This window comes from Athene noctua, chromosome 1 (genome assembly GCF_965140245.1).
Source record: "Athene noctua chromosome 1, bAthNoc1.hap1.1, whole genome shotgun sequence".
Lineage (NCBI taxonomy): Eukaryota > Metazoa > Chordata > Aves > Strigiformes > Strigidae > Athene > Athene noctua.
Genome location: NC_134037.1, coordinates 170949058 through 170972592, shown reverse-complemented (window position 1 = coordinate 170972592; position 23535 = coordinate 170949058). Strand labels below are relative to the sequence as shown.

The window sequence follows — 23535 nt, the reverse complement described above, 5'->3', positions numbered from 1 at the left end:
TAAGAAAAGCTAGGGAAAAAACCTAAAAGTAATGGAAACAAAAACTGAATGTCCTTTTCTGCATGATTCTTAAAGGTCTCATTCTAAAGAATAACCATGTATCTATCCAGATAAGACACTGGGACAAAAAGCAGTGAATGAAAACCGGACATTTTCTGTAGTTTGGAAAAAGACATTTTTGTTATTCAGCATCAATTATGCAGAGATAATTATTATCTGAATAAACATTTTCATATTTTCAGATATAATGGAAAAAAATTACTTGCTGAAATTTTGCAGGCATCACAGAAGAACTATGCTACAGCATGTGCAAAGGTAATCTAGAGCACCCTCATCTCTAACAGGAGCTGTGTGGCAAGAGCAAACTTGCACCCTGCTCCCCAAAAATGGAACATATGCTTGTAATTCATGACTGCTATAAAAGGCAGTATGTTCATGTGTAATTCTGTGAACACATATGTGAGAGTGTGCAGGGGGATTAAAATTTCTGAGATTAGCCGCAGAAGGGTACTCAGAAATTTGCAGGTGCTTATTAACATTTTATCGATGCCTAGTGTTGTTGTTACCTGCTTTATTGCTGCCCTTGATCTTGAATGGGTAGTTGGCTGATTGCTGGTTAACTGTTATTAATAAATCAATAAACCACTTTGATCTTGATTTGATTTAAACCACATGGCTGAACAGTTTTTCCATGTGACAACCATAAGTGAATAAATCACGAAGAGGGATTGCTCGTGATGTTATTTTTTCTAATACAAGAATACAGAGACATCAAATGAAGGTACCAAAAGACAGATTCAAGACAAAAAAATGAGTTAGTTCTTCCAACAAAGTGTAAAGTAATATAAGAATTGTCTGCCAAAGCATGTACTGGATGTCAAATGGGTTAAAAATTGATTGAAAGAAATTCATGGGAAAAAAATGGCTATTAAACATAATAGACATATCTGCTGAACCACAAATTATTGAATATACTGAATATATTTGGTATACTGAACAATTACACAAGAGAAGTAACGCTACACGTGTGCTCCATTTTTGTATTTTTTGCCAGGCATTTACCAGTAGCCACTGACAGAAAAAAAAATATCGGACTAAGCAATTGTCTGTTGTTTTCTTTCTCTATTGTGGGATTTTTTCTATTAAAAACTAGTTCAGGAGTACTTCTGCCATGTTTCTTTATATACAGCATATAAATCTTTTCGTATCCCATAATAAATACCAAGGACACACTGAATTTCCACAAAACCACAAGTACCAAACTTTATAAACCAGTATGAGTCAAACTAAATAAAATTCCACTCATTACGCTAATGGAGTTCCAAAGTCCCCCCAAAGCCCAGAAACGTTGGCACAGTGTACCATTTATGTAATGATTCTGTGGAAAAACCTTAGAAGTGCTGGAGTAATGCTCCGCTTTTCCCTTACCACAGGAATGATCCACAAAACAATGTAAAATCAGTTCTCAATTCAATGAATTTTCATCCAGACAAAACAAAGAAGAGGAGATGCCCATAACTTGGATTCCTTTACTCTCCTGAGAAGCTTTATGCTACCAGCGCATGTTAGGAGATGTACAACAAATGGTCCCCATTTGCCTAAGGATTTAGATTAAAAGCTACAGACAAACAGTAAATGTGGAGATATTCCTGTGTGGAACTGGAATCACTTGCTTCAAAGTGCTCTCACTTTTTTCCCCCTCTGTCTAGCAAATATTTTTCACAAGAAATAACAGATTTTTTTTCACAGCACGGTTTTCTTCCAAGCTGAATTTTAGAATCACAGATAAGTAGATGTCATATCTAAGAAACATGGGTTTAGGCCTATAAAAATACTTTTCAATATTACTCTAAGTTTAGCCACAGTAACATCCTAATCTTTCCTAAGAAAAATAAAATAACACAGCTCTAGCTCCACTTAGTTTCGAAAGTAAGAATTTTCAGAGGAGTTCAGTGATAATGCAGCACTTCTGTGAAATAATCAAGGACTCCACAGTGATAGAGAGCTGGTTTTTTGGAAAGTGCACTTAACTGTTAAAATATTCCACTCTATCAGAACATGAGGATACTTACCCTCTTCCAAAGATTTACACATGCTGATGTCAAGACAATGTATTCCAGAAAATCCCAAAGCTTGAAACAGATTTCACAGGGACAAAATACAGTCGCTGGACTAATTTTCTATTATAGTTAGGCACAGCACATGAGTGCTCTTGCAGTGATCTTACCTTCAAATGCAGTATAAGAAGGGGTGACTGTGGTAGGAAGACTCAAACTTGACTAGAATCTACTGGCAAACTATTAATCTACTACAGCCTTTTTAGGAAATAAATTCTGCAGACACTGTGTCAAAGATAGTTTAATGCCAGTATGTTACAAAACAACATTAAAAATGTTTCATAATCTCAACGTAAGTATTGATTTCATTAACACTTTTATTGAATAACATTTACTCATTCTGATTCCTTTCTTCCCCTGTCCTTATTTTCACATAGGATTTAAATAACTATTTTTCTAGAGAATGTCAATATGGAGATCTGTTTACAAAAATTTCTCAGACCACTCATTAGCATAGTATTTAAGTAATAATGGTGTATGATGAGTCTCTACCCCTTCTTTTGCCAGTTTGACCACTAATAGTTGAGACAGTAATGCAACACCTCACAAAAATAACTTGCAAGATTTGCTTGTGTATTTTAAGGAAACTCCAGAAGTATTAACATACTTTGTCTTTTCCAAAAAGAACTCAGACTTTCATGCCACTTTCTCTACTATTCCATCTGGCTTCTTGGTTTATTAAATGGTCCTCTTTTCGGAGATCACAGATGTGATTTTTAGGAGGGAAAAACACACATCTCCTCCAACGAGGAGAAGCTTAGGCTCTGATCCTGAAAACATATTTACACTTCACACTGCAACAAAATATTCCCCTCCTTGAGAACCTTAGTTAGATGACTAATGTAATGTAGTCTTTTGTAGGCAGATATAGAACCTTTTGCGTATTGCACAGTATAAACAAGTAAATAATCATAAATATATAAAACCAATAAATATTTTCAAATGCTTAATTACATCTCATAATCAAATGTTATAGTCAAAAATTATCCCTAAACAGACGAATTCTGATTCTAATGTAATCTAGGCCAGATTCTGAGACTTGTGCTTGTCTTTTTGCATATAATTGTGTGCTGACACCAAAACAAAAAGTCAACCTTAAGGCCTTTGAAAAAGCCCAGGCTTCCATTTACCCAGGCCTGCATTTCCATTTACCTCTCATCTACCAACCCATGTCAATTTGGCAACTTGTCCTTTAATTTGCTGAGTACGCAAACATTTTACCAATATATGAACAGAAGAAAAGTAGGGAGAATGAATATAGAGTGATACCAAAATTTAAAAATATGCATCTTTGATAATTTACCAACACTTCTTTCAGATAAGGCACATTAACTAGTAAGCTATCCAATTAAAACTGATGTATTATCTTAAGAAATCTGATTCAAAGGCAAAGAAGATTACACTGTTACAATGTATAATTCATGTTGCCAGCATGACATTATAATTTAATTAAGAGGCAAACACATTTTACCTCCTCAGCAGTTATTTTTTTAATCTGTCATATGTGATAGATGATTGTGTAAATGACTGTGTCAAAAATTTGTATGATTTCTCTCACAGAAGCTTATAAAATCTAAACATTTTCTTCAGTCTTTTTAAATAAATTGGCACTTAAAGTATATGCATCATAATATATTTTGACTAGATTAAATTTTTTTAATGTAATAAAAATCAATCTGCCATAGTTCTAAAGTTTCCTGAATAGCCTTAAAATGCATCTCCAGTAGACTATGCTACTTCAGTGTTAAATAATGAGGTAGCACATTGTTCCAAAATTGTTCTGAATTATGTAAACCATTTGCTACATGCTGTTTGGACTTCATTTTTTGTCTAGAGCTGTTTAGTAAGGCAGAACTTTCTGTCTTCTCTGGCTTCCTGGTTTTGCTTTTATTTTGTGGAAGCTTATTACTGTAATTTTTTCTTTTACCTTTTGCTTTTTCCTCTTCCTCTCCCTCTTCCTCCTCTCCCTCATCCTCTTCTTCCTCCTCTCCCACATCTCCTTCTTCCTCTTCTGCTTCTTCCCCCTCTTCCTCTTCCCCTTCTTGTTCCTCCTCTCCCTCTTCCCCTTCTTGTTCCTCGCCTCCCTCTTCCCCTTCTTGTTCCTCGCCTCCCTCTTCCCCTTCTTGTTCCTCGCCTCCCTCTTCCCCTTCTTGTTCCTCCTCTTCCTCTTCCCTGTCTTCTTCCTCCCCTCCCTCTTCCTCTTCTCCCTCTTCCTCCTCTCCCTCTTTTTCCTCCTCTACCTCTTCCTCTTCCATTTCCACTCCCTCTTCTGCCTCATCTTCTTCAACTCCTTCTTCTCCCTCTCCTTCTTCCTCCCCTCCTCCCTCATCTTCTTCCACTCCTTCTTCCTCTTCTTCCACTCCTTCTCCTACTTCTTCTTTCTCCCTTGCTCCCTCATCTTCTTCCACACCCTCTCCCTCTTCCTCCCCTGCTCCATCTTCTTCTTCAACACCTCCCTCTTCTTCAACTTCCTCTCCTTCCCCTTCCCCTTCTTCATTTTCCCACCCCTCCTCTTCCTTTTCATCTTCTTCCCCCTCCTCCCCTTCTGCTTCTGCCTCTGCTCCCTCCTCCTCCTCTTCTCTTCCCTCTTCAACTTCATCCTCCCCCTCTTCTCCTGCTTCTTCCAGTCCATCCTCCCCCACCTCCTTATTCCTCCTATTTGTAACTTCCTCTTCCTGTTCTTCTTCAGATACCTCTTCTTCTTCCCTTTCTGCCAATGATTCTTCTAACTCCTCCTCTTCACCCTCTTTGTCTTTTTCATTCTCCCTTTCTTTGTTTTCTTCTTCATTTTCTTTTTCCTCGCCTCCTTCCTCTTCTGCCTCTAACTCTTTTTCTTCTTCCCCCTCTCTATCTTCACCTCCTTCCTCACTCTCATATCTTCCCTCACTTTTAACCTGTCCCTCCTTTTCTTTTTCAGTGTCTTCCTCTTTTGCATACTCCTCCTCCATATCTTCTTCTCCTTCACTCAGCATGTCTTCTTCCTCCATCAACCCAACTTCATATTCTTGCTCTTTGCCATCTTCCTGATTAATCTCTTCAATCTCTCCTGCACTCTCATTCTCACTGTCTCTTTCAGCCTGTGACTCCTCTCTTTCATTTTCTTCCTCATTATCTTCTTCCTCTTCATCTCTTTCTGTTGAAACTTCATCTCTACCTTTTTTAACCTCACTCTCTTCTTCTTCTTCCTCCCCTAGTTCACCTTCACTGTCAACTGTTTCATCTAGTTTTTCTTTTACATTTTCACCCTTTTCACTGCCTTCACTCTCCTGATTAGATTCCTCCTTCTTAATTTGTAACTGCCTGTCTTCATCAGATTTAGCTTCAGAGTTTGTTTCTTCTTCACTCAGGCTTTTTATATCAGTCCCTTCTACATATTCTTTCTCGTTGTTTGTAGCTTGCAACTCCTCGATCTCACTGTCTTCTTTTTCTAAGTCCAAACTTTTCACTTTCTGTACTGTTTTCACTGCCTTCTGGACCTCTTTGCCTTCATAGTAGTTATCTTTTTTTTCCCTACTCTTAAATATATATTTTGGAAGATCATTACTACTTTCCTCAGTTGAAGATGATGACATACTTACAGCTATTTGTTTCAAAAATTGATCCTTTTTTTTAAACCCTCTCTGTCCTTCACGACTTTCTTCTTCTCTGACACATATTCTTTCACATTTATTGGATTTTTCAACAGCATCTTTTATTTTGTTTTGACTTTTTATTGCTTCTTGACTTCCTTGATTTTTAATAGGATTGTATTTTTGTACAATTAATGAATCAGTCTGGGGCTGATCCCTAGATGCAGAAGGAAGTACATCTATTTTAAGAGATTGCTTAGATTTGACAACTTTTGACTTTTTATTGGAAGAATTTGTTTTTTCAGTCAGAATTTGTTTTTCAGTGGGAAGATTGTAAGTTACATCCTCTCTGATGAATTCAATATTTTCCACATATTCTTTTTCCCTTTTCACTAATCTGCATTTGTCCCTAGTAATTTGTTGAACACCACTTCCAAAAGTACTAACACTTTGTGCATGCTCAGATTTACCTTTCATTGTATTTTTATTGGCCACAGGCTTTCTTACAAAGGCACTACTTTTTCCTAAATCTTGTCCTGGTGACTCTGAAAGTGAAGACTCCTTTTGTAAAGAGCCAGAGTCTGATTTTGACCCCTCCTTCATGAAATCAGAATCCTTGTTTTTCAGCCCACCCTTACCATCTCTTTTCAGTTTCACATTTTTATTGTTCTTCTATTCCACATGAGAAGCAGAAAATTAAAAAGAAAGAAGGAAAGCATTAAGGACAAATGACAGCAAAAGAAAAAGATTGCAAAAATATCTAAACAAGAAAAGAAACAATTTGTGTGACAGGACTGAGAGATAGCACAAAAGGTAGAGCATTTTACATGAAATGAATTTACAAGTGCACATATTAGAAGAATGTAACATTAAGTTGATGGTAAATGTACTACTACACCTTTTTCACTATCCAAGCAAAGTGAATGCAGTAAGAACTGTGCAGCCAGTATCATGTCCCATAAGCTAAAGAACATGCAATTGCATGAGGCTGTGTGAACTACAGCTCTCTTACACCTTCTTCCACCTTTCTCCTTGGGAAATCTTCTGATGCACTCACTGTTATGCTCTTTCTAGTAAGTTTGAAAATCTGTTATCTTTCTGCTTTAAAATTTACACTTATTTAACAAATTCTGCAGAAAAAATTTTTAAATATAAAATAAAAATTATAATGAAATATACCAAAATTCTGAAATGCTGGGATCATTTTAGGAGAAACAGAAACATAATACTAAAGAATTTTAATTCAATAATTAAAAACACTATTATAGCTCCTTTAAATATACTCCATGGTGAATATCTGTAAATAAAACCTTTACTTACTTTGTATTGCACAAGTCAATTAAAATATTTTAATATCAAAAAAACAGTAGAAATGTATGTTATCAGCTTAAGTTACAAATTATATATAATAGTCTCTTGCTCCTTAAACTGGTGAAGTATTATATACTATCATCTCAAACTATGCTGGATATGAGGAGTTCTACATGCCTGCACAAATTCTCTCTGACTTCAGACAGTTTTTTAGGATTTTAACTCATAGATATTCAGAAAATTAGCAAGAGAAGGTGAATAAAATTTGCCTAGCTTTTTAAAAAACTCAAAGCAAAACAATAAGTACAAGGATAATACAAGAACTAGAGATCTTTTAAACATCAGTATAAGTATACATATATAGATATTATTAGTTACAATACCTTTTGTTTTTGAAGTGGTGATAATTTTAATGACTGGTCACTGGGATTCAATTTCATTGCATGTGTCTGCAAAAAATAAGATCTCTATTAAAAAAATAAATATAATAGAGGAAGCAGCATCAAAATCCATTTCTACTAAACAGAGTTATTATATGAATGTTTTAATATTACTGAACGGTCAGGTTGAGACAAATCTGTATGATCACTCAACTCACCTATTTCACTTCCATTCCCTCATTTATTGCTTATAAAGAGAGTGAGCGGTAACCAGCTTAGATGTCAACATCAAAACTTTTTATAGAATCAGAAAGCTATATGCCCTCGCTTACAACCCACAAACATATTTTAGATCCACCTTCCACTTCACCATGATGTCGTGGCTAGAAATATAACAACTTATGCCCTTATCCTCACAAGGTTCAATTTAACATCCGGTTTGATACCACAGCCTTGAAAGAACATGTTCAAAGAAATGTTATGTAGCAGAAATTTTCATTGGAATCTAATGCCTTTATTTCTTCCACATAAAGCAAAAAAACACCAAAAGGCAAGGCAATGTAGAATACTACTAGGTGGGCAAGTATAGTGAGATTTTTGTCATCCCTTCCCATACACTTCAAATGATAAGATAATGTTCTCTGCTGCTGTCTGTTAACTGCTTATGCTTAACCACCACATTCATTTTCAACACAGTGAGAACGGACAGTTCTGATCTCTGACTCCCAAGAATTTGTATCATCAATATGAAAGATTTTTGTCCTCGTCATACTTGTCAATAAGAAGTATGTTGCCACAGTTTAGAAAAACTGAAAAAACTATGCTGTAACAGATTATTTTCAATCAGATTCAAGAGCAATCTTTTTTTTTGTATTTTGACAAGTTTCCTCGACAGACTTTTTTCAAACATACTGTTTCATTCTGATAAACATTTTTAAATTGACTCATGATGAGTACAAAAATGAAAAGGAGAAAGAAGACTAGCAGATAAAGTGTGCAATATGTTATAAACAGTGCTTCAGTAAATGAATGAAGGCCACATTGTGTATCACATCTGAAAACAATTTTTTTCTTGAAAATGAAAATAAAGTCTTATAACTGTTAAATAAATAGTATGCACAGATTTTTAAATTACTAAGTACTGTTAAGTACAAACAAGTAATAATTACTGTAAAATGTGCAATCCCTCCAGCATAACTGACAACATATTCTGAGCTGAGTCCACAGTTGCTCATTTGTTTCCATTCCACTGAAGTTTAAAAAAAGACAAAACCCATCAGTCTTTGCAGTGAACTGTGTTAAGGCCAGGACATGCCCTATCTGCCAAAAGAACAAAATGTTTTGGGAAGGTGTACAAGTGATAAGGGAACATATTTTTTAAATAAAAGAAATAGGTAGGAACATGTTAGGGGATCACCAAATAATCAAAATGTCTGTATTTTAGTCTTCCCTTTAATACAATCCACCTGTGTACTCAAAAAGCTCTTCTTAGAACAGGAAAAGACAGCTCTCTGCTTCATTTCCTGCAACTAACTTTCTTGGAAATCATCAAGAAGAAGAAGGTCAGAGACAGAGATCACCATGTGGTATCTGCTATCCTTTTCCTTTTCTTTCTGATATCCAGAGCTAAAGCATGGGGAGGGGCTGCACTACCTGCATGCTCATTTAAGAGTATGTCAGTATTCCTGAATTTCTGAGCTAGCCAGGAGCTCTGTACTAGAACTTGAAACATGATTTAGCTGCTTTGTTCTCCCCCTGCATAAAAATGATCGAATCACAGATTCATTAGTGGAATATATTACCATATTTAGGATGTCAGTTGTATTTCCAAGGTTTCTGTCATTATTCTCATTATCTGAATCTTCTTCTGCAGAGCCTTCACCAGGTTTATCTTTTTGATGATTCTTTTCTTCAAGGTAAAACAGGGAGAAGTAAACAAATGCCACAGGAACAAGCAATAGATATCAAACAGAACGCAAACTCTTGTAAAATAGGGATTATCTCTATTTTACTGACATAAGACTGAAGTCCTGAGATTTATCATTCCCTCAGCCCAAGACATAGCAGAAACACTTCCACCTCCTTTTTGTCATTATTACATTAGCTCAGCAACCTGGCCTCAGTGCACTGTAGATCTCTGACCGTTTTTGCAGGTATTATGCAAAGCATAAATATTACATGGGATAAAGCTTCTTTTGGTTAATCCCTTTAATAATAGTGTACCAAAAAGACTAAATTAGCTGAAGTCCTGTTATCTACATTGCACATTATCTGTGGATGGATGGAGACACAGTGAGTTTAACTGCAATGCAGCATCATAAAAATGTACCTACATCATTTTGAGGTCCCCCTTAAGTTCATCATGCACAAAACCATTTTCACATGGCACAAAACCTGAGGTTTTAGGCCTTAGAAGACTCTAAAGGCAATACAAATTTAATTGCATTGTTTTCCTGGAACCAGAAATGCTAATGGACATGCTGGCAGCTTTACAAATAATCACTTAATTCTAACTGAATTAATTACTTTCAAATTGCATTTGACTGTCCAATAAATCTGAGCTAACTTTTACACAGAAACACTGCATTCTACACTCTTCAGCATTGCTCTTCCCAGGAAATCACATGTGCCCAGGAACCCAGGTGAAGTCCAGAACTGCTCTAGAGAATCTATGCAAAAGTCCAGCAGTGTATCAGTTTCATTGTTATCCTAGCTTTTGGCATTAGCTAGAATATTGCAAATCCTTATTATCTTATATAACAGGGAGTGAAGAGTACTTCTGAATTTCCAAGTGAAGAAGAAAGATCCTGTAAGAATTAGTAGACCTCTTTTCTTATCCAAGGTGTCTTGTAGGTCTTTGTGTGTCTTTAAAATTGTTCCTAATAAATTTTTTTTCTGTAATGATTTTTCTTTTTTGTGAAAATAGAGAAAGCAGTTACTAATCTTACAGTGGTTTTGTGAAGTCCTATTTCTACAGGCTTGAGGAACCATAAGCACAATTTAGAAGTTGTTTTTCTTTCACTCAATGCTCCTCTAAATCTCTAAGCATGTTTTCCAAACATGAACAATGTGAGGCAACTTCTTGTATGCATTTCTCAACTTCCGTGTCTGTATGCTACCAGACCCTCTTGAGGTAAGACTGAACGTAAACCTTCCATGTTCAAAGTGGGCATTTGTTTATGAATGATGAGAGCCAAACTACATAATTAACAGAAAACAGCAGCAAGATGCGGGGACACTTCACCTTTTTTATGGTCTCTATCCTTCATAGGTTCAGCTTTAGGAAGACTTGTAGAAAAATAGAGTTGGCTAGTGTTGCTAGTCACAGGTAGTGAAGATTTTAAGAAGCTTTCTCCCAGTGGAGGCAGAGTTCGTGTCATTCGAATAAACTGTTCTGGTGACTTTTCCTTTAGAAGAATAAAAAAAATTAAGAGTAAGAGTAGAAAAATACGATGTAAGCAGCCTCTCACACTTAACAGTGGTATTTTCTTTTAGATGATGATACCGTGTTGTAACTTCGTATACAAAGCATAAACAAATTTTCTTTGATATTTTAATTATTTATAGTCCTAAAAAGTAGAGAGCTACATAGTGGGATATTTTAGTTCATTACTAAACAAAAATCTCAAGCAGTCTTAAAATATAGACAAAGGAGAAAAAGAACTTTGATTTTTATTTAAAATGAAAATACAGGTCTCGAATAACACTGAGGTATTTAATCCACAATATAAATATATTTTTACAAAATTAATGTGGTCTTGTGGTAGAGTTAGTTTTCATACAGGTAAGTGAAAAGATCCACTCAAGGAAATGACATGGAATGTGTAGTGGAGATAAAGGAGAAGAAACTGCTATTTTAAGTAGCCACAGGATCTTAGGATCATTTCAAGCTGATTGTGAAACTTTCTCCTTTAATATTTTATAAACAAGCAACTTTTTGAATATATTCAAAGAATCAGAGCAAAAAACAGTCAGGTTCTTGTTCTTTTTAAAAAAATATTTCTAAGATATTTTTAAAAATGCAAAGGAACAGGGTCTACATTTTAGAATTTTAAAAAACATAAAATTAATTTGAGTCTTTTACATAGAAATAAGCGAGTAAATCTGACCAATACCTATCTTGTACTTGCATCAATTTTGTGGCCAGGGCACATACTCATTCTTCTTTTTATACATTAAAATTAAACATGTATTTTAAGGAGATAAATTTATTTCCTGGGTATATGCTGTGATTTTAGCTTTCCTAAAAGTATGGCAACTCCAAACAGCTCTGAATTTACCCTCTCTCGACGTCGCATTCGTGCTGATGTTAGTTGGAAGGTGTTTGCTAGTAGTGAGTCTCCACTCATTTTAGAAAAAGTAGCAGTCAAACGGCTCTCATACAAATCTTCTAAGACCACTTGTTCAGATCCTTTAGGTCTTGGAGCAGCAAAAACTAGCATGTGACAACCACCACAAGCAACCTACGGCACCAAAAAAAGGTCTGATTATTTCACTTGCATGTGTCAATACAAGGATCTCATTTTCTTACAACCATCTCTAGGGGTGTAGGTTATAAGAAAAACATAATAAAACTAAGAGATATTAAATTGCTTCAAATTCAGGTCCTAATGATGTTAGCAAGATAAAAGTACTTAATTACATTTATTAATGACTACTGATCTATGTTAATTTCTTCCTACTTAAACACAATATATTTGTATTGAACAGAACACAAGATAACTCTTTCAAATTACTGATACAGAAGAAAGAAATTTCCACTGATTTTCAAGGGATTTCAGCTAATTATTTTCATGCAAGTCAAATGTGGGCAATACTAATAGCTTCAGTGATATAAACCTAGATTTTTTATCACAAAATCCACAAAATGTAAAGCAAGTCCTACACCCTCCAACAAAGCATTTTTACATAAAGATCAGATATTTACGTTTTAAAAAATTTAAAACCCTTACCACTTCTCATAAAACTTTCTTAAACTCTGAGTCTAGTAAACAAACAGAAGTGATCAAAAGACTTTTGTCCCAAATTTTGCTCAATCCTGACTCAGGACTGTATTTTTGATGCTAGCAATCAAGAAATAGATGAAAACAATGCCCTTAAAAGAAAAGCATATTTCTGCTTTCTCATCCTGTTTGGATTCAAAAAAGCAACTCCTCAAATTTTCTTAAGCTTTAAAACTCTCCCACTGTACAAATAATCATTAACATTAAAAAAGATCACATTCTGATGTTTTTAGAACAGATATTAGTTTCCCCCTGCTGCCAACAACTTAAGAGTAACAAATACTTAATATTATAGGCTACCACAACTCTGTAGACCAAAACACTATAGCACAACACTTACGAATAAAACCCTAAAAAGCAGTCTGTATGTGTAGTCCAAGTCAAATAAATTCTAAACTACATGAACAGTATAGTAATTATAATTTCTTTTTTCTTTCAATTTGTGCTGTTTACTAAGTAAATGTTATAGAAATAATTCTATAATGAGATTTCAACTCTCATTAGTAATGTGTTACATTAAAAGAGAAATATTTTGATGTCTGAGAAGCATGAACAAAAGTTTTACCAAAAGGACTGTGAACCTCAAGAAATTGTAACACAGAGTGGGATCAAAATGATTTGTAAAATTCTCTTCTCCAAGGCCTAACTTGCCATGTCGCCCATCTCCAAAAGTAAACATGAGGCCATTCTCTGTATGTGGAAAGAAAAGGATGTTATTAATAACAAAGATTCAATACAAAACCAGGACAAAACCATTACAAAGTAACAGACCATGCAAGTAAGGAATATTTCTCTTCCAAAAGCAAAACCTGAACAATTCTTTTTAGATTTTCAGCAGATGAATATGATCAAAAAATACGTACATTTTCAGGCAAAGTAGTCTGAGATGAGAGTTCGTCTAGACAATTTGTAAAAAAAAAAAAAACCAACAACAAAATAATAAGATTGAAATTGTATAGAAAAAAAAAAAAAAAGGCTTCTAAACAAGAATACTTGTTAGCAAGGCACAATTATGAAGTTCTAATTCCCCAGGAGATACTGGGAGAGCTATGCATGGCATAGCTGTGAATCAGAAACTCCTAATATTGAATCTGGCTTTCTCACTAGCTCACAGCCTTTAGAATTAGTAAGTTTGCATATGTCTTCTTCTATTGCTCATTTTATAAAGAAAGCTTTTACAGTATCAGAGAGAGTCACTGAAAGTGCATTTCAGAATTTTTCACTCACATACCTGCTATGACAGCAGTATGATTTTCCCCACATGTAATGTTACATATTTTATGCCTTCTCAAGTGTTTCACAGACTTCGGTACTGAAGTTTCAAAAATAAAAGTACCATGTCCCAGCTGCCCATATTGTCCAAGTCCGAAAGTATATACATCTGTCTCTGAAAATGTACAGGCAAAGTTAACAACAAATATGCTGAGAGATATATATATTATAACCCGCTATTAGCCAAATGGAAGTCAAATGACATCGGCATCAAAAAAGCAATGTTTTATCAGTTAAAAAATGTATCAACTAATCAATTACATTTATCAATAAAAAAATACAACAAAATAAGAGGAAAAGAAGCACTAAAATATATACAGAAAAAAAATTTTGAATGGTTCAATATGCAGTATATTTTCTAACATAACTGCAAAATAATTCACTTATCCCATGTATACAAAATATCAGCTAACAAAAAATTTATGGGAGTTTATATACTGCAATTAAAACAAGACCACATGTTTACATATATGTGCATTTACAAGTACCATAGTCTCATCTTCGTTTCTGGTTACCTGCATGACCCTAAACTTAATAGACTAGAACTCTTTAAATCAGTACTAATTTGTGTGTAAGAAGAGACTGGAACAATAACAGAATAGGTATCAATATTCTGTACAGCTACCAAATCAGCCCTGTGTTAAAAACAGAGAACACTAAAACTGTGTTATCTCGTGACAGAACAATCATTTTTCCACCTTTATATTTTGTCCGTTTAATGGACTGGCTGTGCCAGGAAAAAGAATAAGAGTTTATCCAAAGCAATAAAGATTGCTGGTGTGTCCATCCCTGGCACTCCGTCACAACAGGGGAAGGCTGTGAAGCTTGGAAATCTTGATGAGGTCATGCTTGAAAAGCAAAATTCAAAGACTAAGGTTTTTTGGGAAAAGGAGTTTTCCTAGAATTTTATGCCCTGATCCTTTTTCTTCTGCATGTAGGCAACAAAAGAAAAGCTAGAGAAGTACTACTTAAAATACTTGAAAAATTGTTATGAAAACCTGGGAAAGATTGAGAAGGGCAAAAAATATTCTAAATCAAGCAAAATACCTGAGGCCTGGGAGTAATATATAGTTAAATCTTTGTTAAGAACATGGTACACAGCATGCCTGCCTCTGCTGCACAAATGAAAATGCTACCAGTGTAAAACCGTATGTTTGGTAAGTGCCTAAATTATAGTGACACTATTTAAGTTAGAATGAGATATATTGCATTTAAATCTAAAGAGGACAGGGAGACATGGATTTACTACGTAAGTCTCATTACTTTGGATGAACAATGCAAGCCTTACTAATGACTATGCCCTTGAGGAGACACTAAAAGATTGATAACAGGGGAACATCCTGCCCAGAAGGTGCTGAAAGTTGAGTAATTGCCAAAGAAGCATGAAGTCAGCAAAAATCTATGGTAACTGGGGGAAATGTAAAGACAGCAGGAGGAGATCACCGCTCAAATTAAGACCAAAAAGACCTGCCCCCCCCCCCCCCCTTTTGAGTTTGAGCAGAATAATAAAAAGACTGTAACTTTAAATCAAGACAAGGCATGTTGTTAACCAATGAGGTACAAAGTGATAAGAAAATAACCACTGGTCATTACAACAAACATTTATTCGTATAGTTTGAAGTGTATAAATATGTCGCCTGTGTGCAGTGTGCTGACTTTGTGGAATTACCACCTAGCACCCATCTTTGCGCAAACATGAAATCAAAAAAATACCTCTGCTCTGTGTGTATATTGGTGTACTGTACACTGGGTAAACGGCTCCGCTTGTGGGACAACACCATCAGGTCAAAAATCTCACCACCTTCAAAAGTAAGAGAGGAATAGGCACCCGTGGCAGAATGTGTGGAATTGAATGGAAAACAATCCACAAAGAATTTTTGAGCACTTCTTTGTGTCAAGGAAGCAAGGCAACTGGAATAGTTTCAGTGCCACAAAAGTAGTTTAAACTGTGCAACCAAATTCTCAGAGCAGCCACAAACTGGAGAAATATGAAAAATAAATTATGTTACCATTCCTTCAAACTAATCCTTCACTACTGTCAGTGAAAGAGAAAGCAGAGAAGAGACCAGATTCCATGTTACTACCATAGTACACCCACTAACTTACATTGAACTTTCTGATTTCAAAGGAACCATGATGAAGTACTGTAACACTACATATGGAAATGTTCTTTCTAGGAAAGGGTTTGCCCTTTCTGTCCCTTTTAAATTGTTCCATATTAAGATGTCATGAATTCACACCATAAAAAACCACAATGGTCTCATAATTCTTCAGATTGTAGATGAAAAATATTGATTAAAGCTGGTTTTATTACTAAATGTAATAGCAAAGCTCCCTCTGCTGGAAATTGAGTAGATGAAAGCAACATGTTCTCAGGCTCTTTAAAAAGTAAAAGTAATAAATTTGCTGTAACATTTAGACTTTCTGCATAAGAATCAAGAGACTACACCTGAAAGGCAGGAGCTTTGTCTAAGGGAACCAAAGTCTCACCTTTATTTTAGTAAACTACCTTCTCAGGATGGCTGATTCAATAAATTATCTTTAGAAGCACTGCATTTGTCTTGACATTTCTTTGTAAACTAGCAAATCTTGTAATTTTCAAATTATATGCCATTATCTGATTAACATAATTATTTTGAGTGAAGTTGGACTTTTTTTCACATTCTCTTTAATCCTAGCTTGAAGCATGCAATGCCTTTTGCATTTGTTTGTAGAGGGAGATATTCTCAAATGTGAATCTTAAAAGTACAGGAAACTACTTCTTTTCCTGTTTCTATGGATAATGAGGAGAACAGGCCAATCCAAAACCATGTTAGAGTGCCTTTATAAGAAGAATGATTTCTTCTACTGCCTATATAGATCAGGGGCACCTAAATTTTGCTCCTCCTAAATTTGCTTATTAGTCAGTTATCAAGGCACAGGAAGGCAAAAACCTTGTACCTTTCTTAAATGATTCACTGCTCTGCTGCAGAAGTGAGGCCAAACCTCAGTAATAATTTCATTTAGCAGAAGCGAGGTATCTCCTCCAATCTGTCTCTGTAAATACATGGAAAGATAAGTCTATGGCAAAGCAACCTCACAGACTTAGTAATAAAATGACAGAGGTCCATTTCATCATTCTGAACTTGAATTTGTAAATGAATTGGCCTACAGCATGAATCCAAAAGGAGACATGGCCACACTGTCACCCCCTTCTTACTGTCCTCAGTCCCAGTAAGGATATGGTTGGATGAGACAAATAAAACACATTGCAAGCAAAAGGGCAGATCTCGTTCCCCCATTCTCTCTCTTCGGTCCCCACTAGCACTGTCTCTGCTGCCCACCTGGCTATGTGGTGAGCCAGCTCAGCTCAGTAAGCCAGGTTTTGGGGGTTTTGCTGATACAGTTTTCCTGTATAATGGCCAAGGCAGCACCAGAGTGGTACAAAGGGAAAGGAAAGACATACGGCCGGAGCAGCACGAGGGAAGCAGCACTGCCTCCAGTGCATCAGTGAATCACAAGAAAGGCTCAGCCATATTAACAGCACCCACAGGAAAAAGAACACAAGTCCTGTCTTGACCTCGAGGAAGGAAATGCTGCATCCACAGCAGCAGCCCATGAGAAGGGTCATTGAAGGATGAAGAGAAATGGTTTCAGAGCTTGCGCAGAAGCCAATGGCTTTACTGTACCAAGTGACTTCTGGCACTTGAGTGCTGTGAATGCTTCACGTTTATTTCCAACACTTTTTTTTTTGAAGAACAGGGATATTTCCCTGCAACCATGTACCACCCACCTTTGCAGGCATCTTCTGGAGTACATAACAGTTCTTTAATCTCTGTGACCATTGTCACAATAAATAAAATAGTCCTAGGCAAAAATCTATGAAACTTTCAGATTTTTTTAAACTCATGGTATTTGCTGAAAGAACTGAGTGAGCTCCAAGAACGTTTTTAAGATTCATTCATTCCTTGCTATATATTTAACACTATAGACAAAGTTAAAAATCCATGGAAGAAAACCAGAAACAGACAGGTATGCTTATATCTCTCCACACAGATTCATTCCCCTTGAATGTTATTACTACTACTAATACTATGCCAATGGGCTATTCACTCTTAAAACAGCTTTATTTTTAAGCAGCTGTTTAAAATACAGTAAATATTTATGTAAAAATCATCTGTCAACACCAGAGCTAGTAAATGGATTTGGGAATTTCAGTATAAATGGTATACAGACTTAAGAATCCCAGAATCAATTAGGTTGGAAAGGACCTGGAAGATCATCTAGTCCAACTGATATTCTAACACTGACAATTCCCAACTACACCATATCCCTCAGCGCTATGTCAACCCAACTCTTAAACACCTCCAGAGATGGGGACTCCACCACCTCCCTGGGCAGCCCATTCCAACACCTAACAACCCCTTCTGGAAAGAAATGCTTCCTGACATATAGTCTAAACCTTCCATGGTGCAACTTGAGGCCATTCCCTCTTGTCCTATTGCTTGTTACTTGGTTAAAGAGGCTCATCCCCAGCTCTCTGCAACCTCCTTTCAGGTAGCTGTAGAGGGCGATGACGTCTCCCCTCAGCCTCCTCTTCTCCAGACTAAACACCCCCAGTTCCCTCAGTCGCTCCCCGTACGACCTGTGCTCCAGAGCCTGCACCAGCTTTATTGCCCTTCTTTGGACACGCTCGAGTCATTCAATGTCCTTTTGCCCAAACTGAACACAGAAATCGAGGGGCGGCCTCATAAGTGCCGACTACAGGGGTCAGATCCCTTCCCTGTCCCTACTGGCCACGCTACTGCTGACACAAGCCAGGATGCCATTGGCCTTCTTGGCCACCTGGGCACACTGCTGGCTCCTGTTCAGCTGGCTGTCAATCAACACCCCCAGGTCCCTCTCTGACTGGCAGCTCTCCAGCCACTCCTCCCCAAGCCTGTAGCGCTGCTGGGGGTTGTTGTGGCCCAAGGGCAGCCCCCGGCATTTGGCCTTACGGAAACTCCTCCAGTTGGCCTCAGCCCATGGCTCCAGCCTGTCCAGGTCTCTCTGCAGAGCCTCCCTACCCTCGAGCACATCAACTCTCCCACCCAACTTGGTGTCATCTGCAAACTGACTGAGGGTGCACTCGATCCCCTCGGCCAGATCATCAATAAAGATGTTAAACAGGAGTGGCCCCAACACCGAGCCCTGAGGGACACCACTCGTGACTGGCCGCCAACTGGATTTAACTCCGTTCACCACAACTATTTGGGCCCAGTCATCCAGCCAGTTTTCTACCCAGCAAAGCGTGTGCCCATCCAAGCCACAAGCAGAGAGTTTCACCAGGAGAATGCTGTGGGAAATGGTGTCAAAGGCCTTACTGAAGTCAAGGTAGACAACATCCACAGCCTTTCCCTCATCCAATAAGCAGGTCTCCCTGTCGTAGAAGGAGATCAGGTTTGTCAAGCAGGACCTGCCTTTCATAAACCCCTGCTGACTGGGACTGAGCATCTGGTTGTCCCACATGTGCTGTATGATGGCACTCAGCATGAGCTGCTCCATCAGCTTCCCAGGCACCTAAGACAAGCTGTCAGGCCTGTAATTTCCCAGATCATCCTTCCAACCCTTCTTATATATGGTCATCACATCAGCCAATTTCCAATCTGCTGGGATCTCCCCGGTCAGTCAGGACTGCTGGTAAAGGATGGAAACCGTCTTGGGGAGCACCCCAGCCAGCTCCTTCAGCACCCTCGGGTGTATCCTGTCTGGTCCCATAGGCTTGTGTATGTCTATGTGATGCAGCAGGTCACTGACTGTCTCCTGGATTGCAGGGGGGGTTTGTTCTCCCAGTTGTCTTCTGGCTGAGGAGGCTGGATTCCCTCAGAACAACTGGTCTTGCTATTAAAGACTGAGGCAAAGACGTCATTAAGCACCTCAGCCTTTTCCTCATCACTTGTTGCCATGTTTCCTCCTCTGTCTAGCAGGGGATGGAGGCTCTCCCTGGTCTTTCTTTTGCTGTTGACATATTTATAGAAACATTTCTTGTTATGCTTGACTGGTGAAGCCAGATTAATTTCCAGCTGGACTTTAGACCTCCTGATTTTCACACTGCATAGCCTCACAGAACCTTTGTAGTCATTGTGAGTGGCTAGCCCCTTCTCCTATAAGCTGTAAACTCTCCTTTTCTCCCTGAGTTGCAGCCTAAGCTCCCTGTTCAGCCAGGGTGGTCTCTGGTGTCGGCTTCTCTTGCAGCACCTGGGGACCACCTGCTCCTGAGCCATTAACATTTCCTTCTTAAAGAGTGCCCAGCCTTCCTGGACCCCTATATCCTTCAGGACTTCTCCCAAGGGATTCTGTCAAGCAGGTGCCTAAACAAGACAAAGTCAACCCTTTGGAAATCCAGGATGTCGGTTCTGCTTAGCCCTCTCCTGGCCTCTCTAAGAATAGAGAAATATTATTTCATGACCACTGTGCCCAAGTCAGCCTCCAACTGCCACATCATCCACCAGTCCTTCTCTGTTCACAAAGAGGAGATCCAGCAGGGCACCTTCTGTGGTCAGTTCTCTCACCAGCTGCATCAGGAAGTTGTCTCCCACACATTCCAGGAATCTCCAAGACTGATCCCCCTCTGCTGCACTGTATTTCCAGCAGACGTCTCGGAAGTTAAAGTCTCCCACAAGAACAAGGGCAAGCGATTGTGAGATTTCTCCTAAATGCCTACAGAATATGTCATCCACCTCTCTGTCCTGGGTGGGTGGTCTATAGTAGACTCCTACTACAACATCTGCCCTGTTGGCCTTCCCCCTGAATCTAATGCAAAGACACTCCACCCTGTCTTCACTACACTTGTGCTCGAAGCAATCGTAACAGTCCCTAACACATAGAGCCACCACACCACCTCTCCTTCCTTGTCTCTCCCTCCTAAAGAGCTTGTACCCATCAATTGGCACACTCCAGTCATGGGAGACATCCCACCATGTTTCTGTAATAGCAACAACATTGTAATTTTCCCCTTTCTTCACAGCTTCGAGCTCATTCTGTTTGTTACCCATGCTGTGTGCATTGGTATACATGCACTTCAGATGGGCCGATGTTTTGACCCCTTGCCTCTTCAAATCTAGTTTAAAGCTCTGTCAATGAATCCAGCTAACTCTTGCTCCAAGATCCTCTTCCCCCTCTGGGACAGGTGCATCCCGTCTAATGTCAAATGGTCTGGTGCCCTGTATACCAACCCATGATTGAAAAATCCAAAGCCCTGCTGGTAACACCAGTCTTGGAGCCACAAGTTCATCTATTAAGTTCTCTGGTATTATTCTTCATCCATCTCTCAACTCAAGGGATGGAGGAGAACACAGTTTGTGCCCCTGACCCCTTAATCAGTTTCCCCAAGGACGTGAAATCTTTCCTCATTGCTGTAGGACTTCTCCTGGTAATGTCATCACCACCTACCTGAAAAAACAGGAAAGTATAGTAGTCCTTGGGTCTCACTAGAGTGGGGAGTTTAGCTGTGAGGTCCTTGACTCGGGCCCCAGGGAGGCAGCAGATTTCCCTATGAAGTGGGTCTGGACTGCATATGGGGCCTTTGACAGCCCTCAGAATTGAGTCACCCATTACAATGACTCTTCTGGGGTTCTTTTTAGAACTGGTTTTAATACCTGGTCTAGAATGACCCAGCCTTGGTGGACCTTGGTCTTTCTCCTTTGTTTGTCTCATTTTCTTCCTCCTTCTCTTTTTTATTCAAAACTTCCCGGGCCCCAAATCTATTGAGAAGGGGCACCATGGAGGGTGAGGGAGGTCAGGAGAGGATTTTCCTGCCTCCCTGAGCGGTGACCTGTTTCCAACCTCCCCCATCTCTTAGGTCCCCTCCTTCTGCCTGGTAGCCAGAGGATGAGGGATTACCTGCCTCGTTTGGAGCCTCCATTTGCTCCTGTTGCTTTAGGGGTGCTAGAGTGTTACTCCACCAACTTCCCTTTCACACCCCCTAATACTTCTTAATCTCTCAACCTCTTCTTTGAGTTCCGCCACCAGGCTGAGCAGGTCACCCAGCTGATGGCAGTGCACACAGGTGCTGTCCCTGCTGCCCTCCGGCAGGACTGACAGGCTCAGGCACTCCCCGCAGCCCGGGACCTGCACCACTGCATGTCTGCGTGGCAGCTCCGTCTGGGTCGCCATGTTCTTTCTGGTGGTGGTTTTGATGTGAGTGGAGACCATGGTTCAGTCTGCTTGTGGAGGACGGTAAAATTGAACCAGCTCAGATAAATTCTAGACCCTGAAGAGGGACTGTGCCCTGTCCACTCGAACTGCCACGCCTTACCCTTCTGATATGCCAGGCCCTTGTTGCCGTGCTCCTGGTCACTCATGCTCCCTGGGGGCTGCTCTTGTCCATGAGGGGCATGGGGGGTCGTCACTCCAGTCTCCGCCCACTCTGAGTCCCCGCTGCCCTCGTCAGCAGCAGCTCACTCTTCCCGCTCAGGGGGGAGGCGACTAGAGGCTCTCCCTCTTCCCCGGGCTTCTGCCTTCAAGCCTTGTGGTTTTGCCATGGGGTTTTGATGCTTTCAGGAGGGTCCCCCACCGCTGTCTTCCTCCTCGGAGCCCCTCTCCTCAGAACTCAAAGAACGGCTTGAAAAATCTAGATAAGCCTATATGGTTTGAATAGTCAGTTCTGTCATGAAAAGGTAGAGCTTTTTTATCCTTTTCATCCTCTTTCAAAAGGGTATCTTCACTTTTTTTTCTTTTTAAAAGACCTTGAGACAGAAGATGAAAAATCCAACATTTTACATAGTAACACACTAATGCGCTGTATTGTTATGTCAAACAATCTATTCTCGAAGGACTGCTTCACTTTTGCCTTTGAAGAAACATCTTTGTTTTCCCTCCTTTCAGAGAATAAAAGGAGGCAATATATCCTTTTATAGACAGGATTACTTCCAGAGGATTTGTGATCATCTGAAAAAAACTGGAAGATATTAAGGCCACTCCCAATCATCTGTTCCTTCCTCTCCAATTTCTAGATTCACAAATTATTATTATTCTACCTTTTAAAAAGCTTATCCGAAAAAGTATGCAAATTGAGACTGCTGCTCTCTCATATTTCTTTTGAAAGTGACAATACCAACAGCTTTCATTTTTGGTAGAAAGCATTTGCAAGCATTGTGGGTAGTGGATGCATTTTTTTTTTTAGTCTTGAGAGAAGTCGTCTGGGATGAAGCTATGATCTTCTTGATCTGGCTGATAGACTGTCACAAAATGAATAGGTTTGTGCTGCTACAGTGAGAGAATGCTTTTGCATGATAGAATTTTCAACTGCAATTCTGTTTATTCTCTAGAACAACTGCAAATATTAAAGGCAGAAGTAACGATAAACTTGTAAAGAAGATGGTCTCCAATACCATATTAAACATTTCTAAAACCTTTAAAGAGTTTTTTTCCAAATCATTGCTCTCAATGGTTTAATTTTTTGTTCTCAAAAAAAAATTTAGTTTCCCACTTCAGAGTTTCAGAGAAAAAAAGAATTATTTTAATATATACTTTCTACCATTTACTCTGATACTTGTTGGAGAGATTCCAGACAGTAACTTGATTTAATAACCCAGATAACAGTGGTCCTTACCATACAAAATTGTCAATAGCATAGATAAGACAGTCATAAAAAAGAAATCACACAAAGTGCTTTGGAATAGACTAATTATGTATGAGAGTCAGGAAGAAATTTGCCTTATACTCAGTAAGATAACGGGATTATGCTTTCTTCTAATTTGATAAAGCCTAAGTAGAACTGATGCCAAGAAATGAGCCAAGATGTGCAACAGTCTCTCCATATGACATTTTATCCTATCCTATTCCTATGTTAAATGAGATAGATGAAACAGGGGAATTTACAATAGTCAGACACTTGTTTCTTATTCTTTAAGACTGAAACGAC

The 23535-nt window shown here is 38.5% G+C and overlaps 1 protein-coding gene across 1 annotated transcript in view; it reads right to left on the bottom strand.

The window, feature by feature from the left end:
- Positions 1-2354: 2354 nt before the first annotated feature.
- Positions 2355-23535, bottom strand: part of RPGR (retinitis pigmentosa GTPase regulator) — a 50245-nt gene continuing 29064 nt past the window's right edge. The window contains 10 exon segments of the mRNA XM_074905344.1: positions 2355-4125; positions 4198-6358; positions 6701-6715; positions 6718-6756; positions 7381-7446; positions 9180-9286; positions 10622-10784; positions 11658-11840; positions 12946-13070; positions 13612-13767. Coding sequence (XP_074761445.1) covers positions 3851-4125; positions 4198-6358; positions 6701-6715; positions 6718-6756; positions 7381-7446; positions 9180-9286; positions 10622-10784; positions 11658-11840; positions 12946-13070; positions 13612-13767 — 3290 coding nt within the window. The 3' untranslated portion in view covers positions 2355-3850.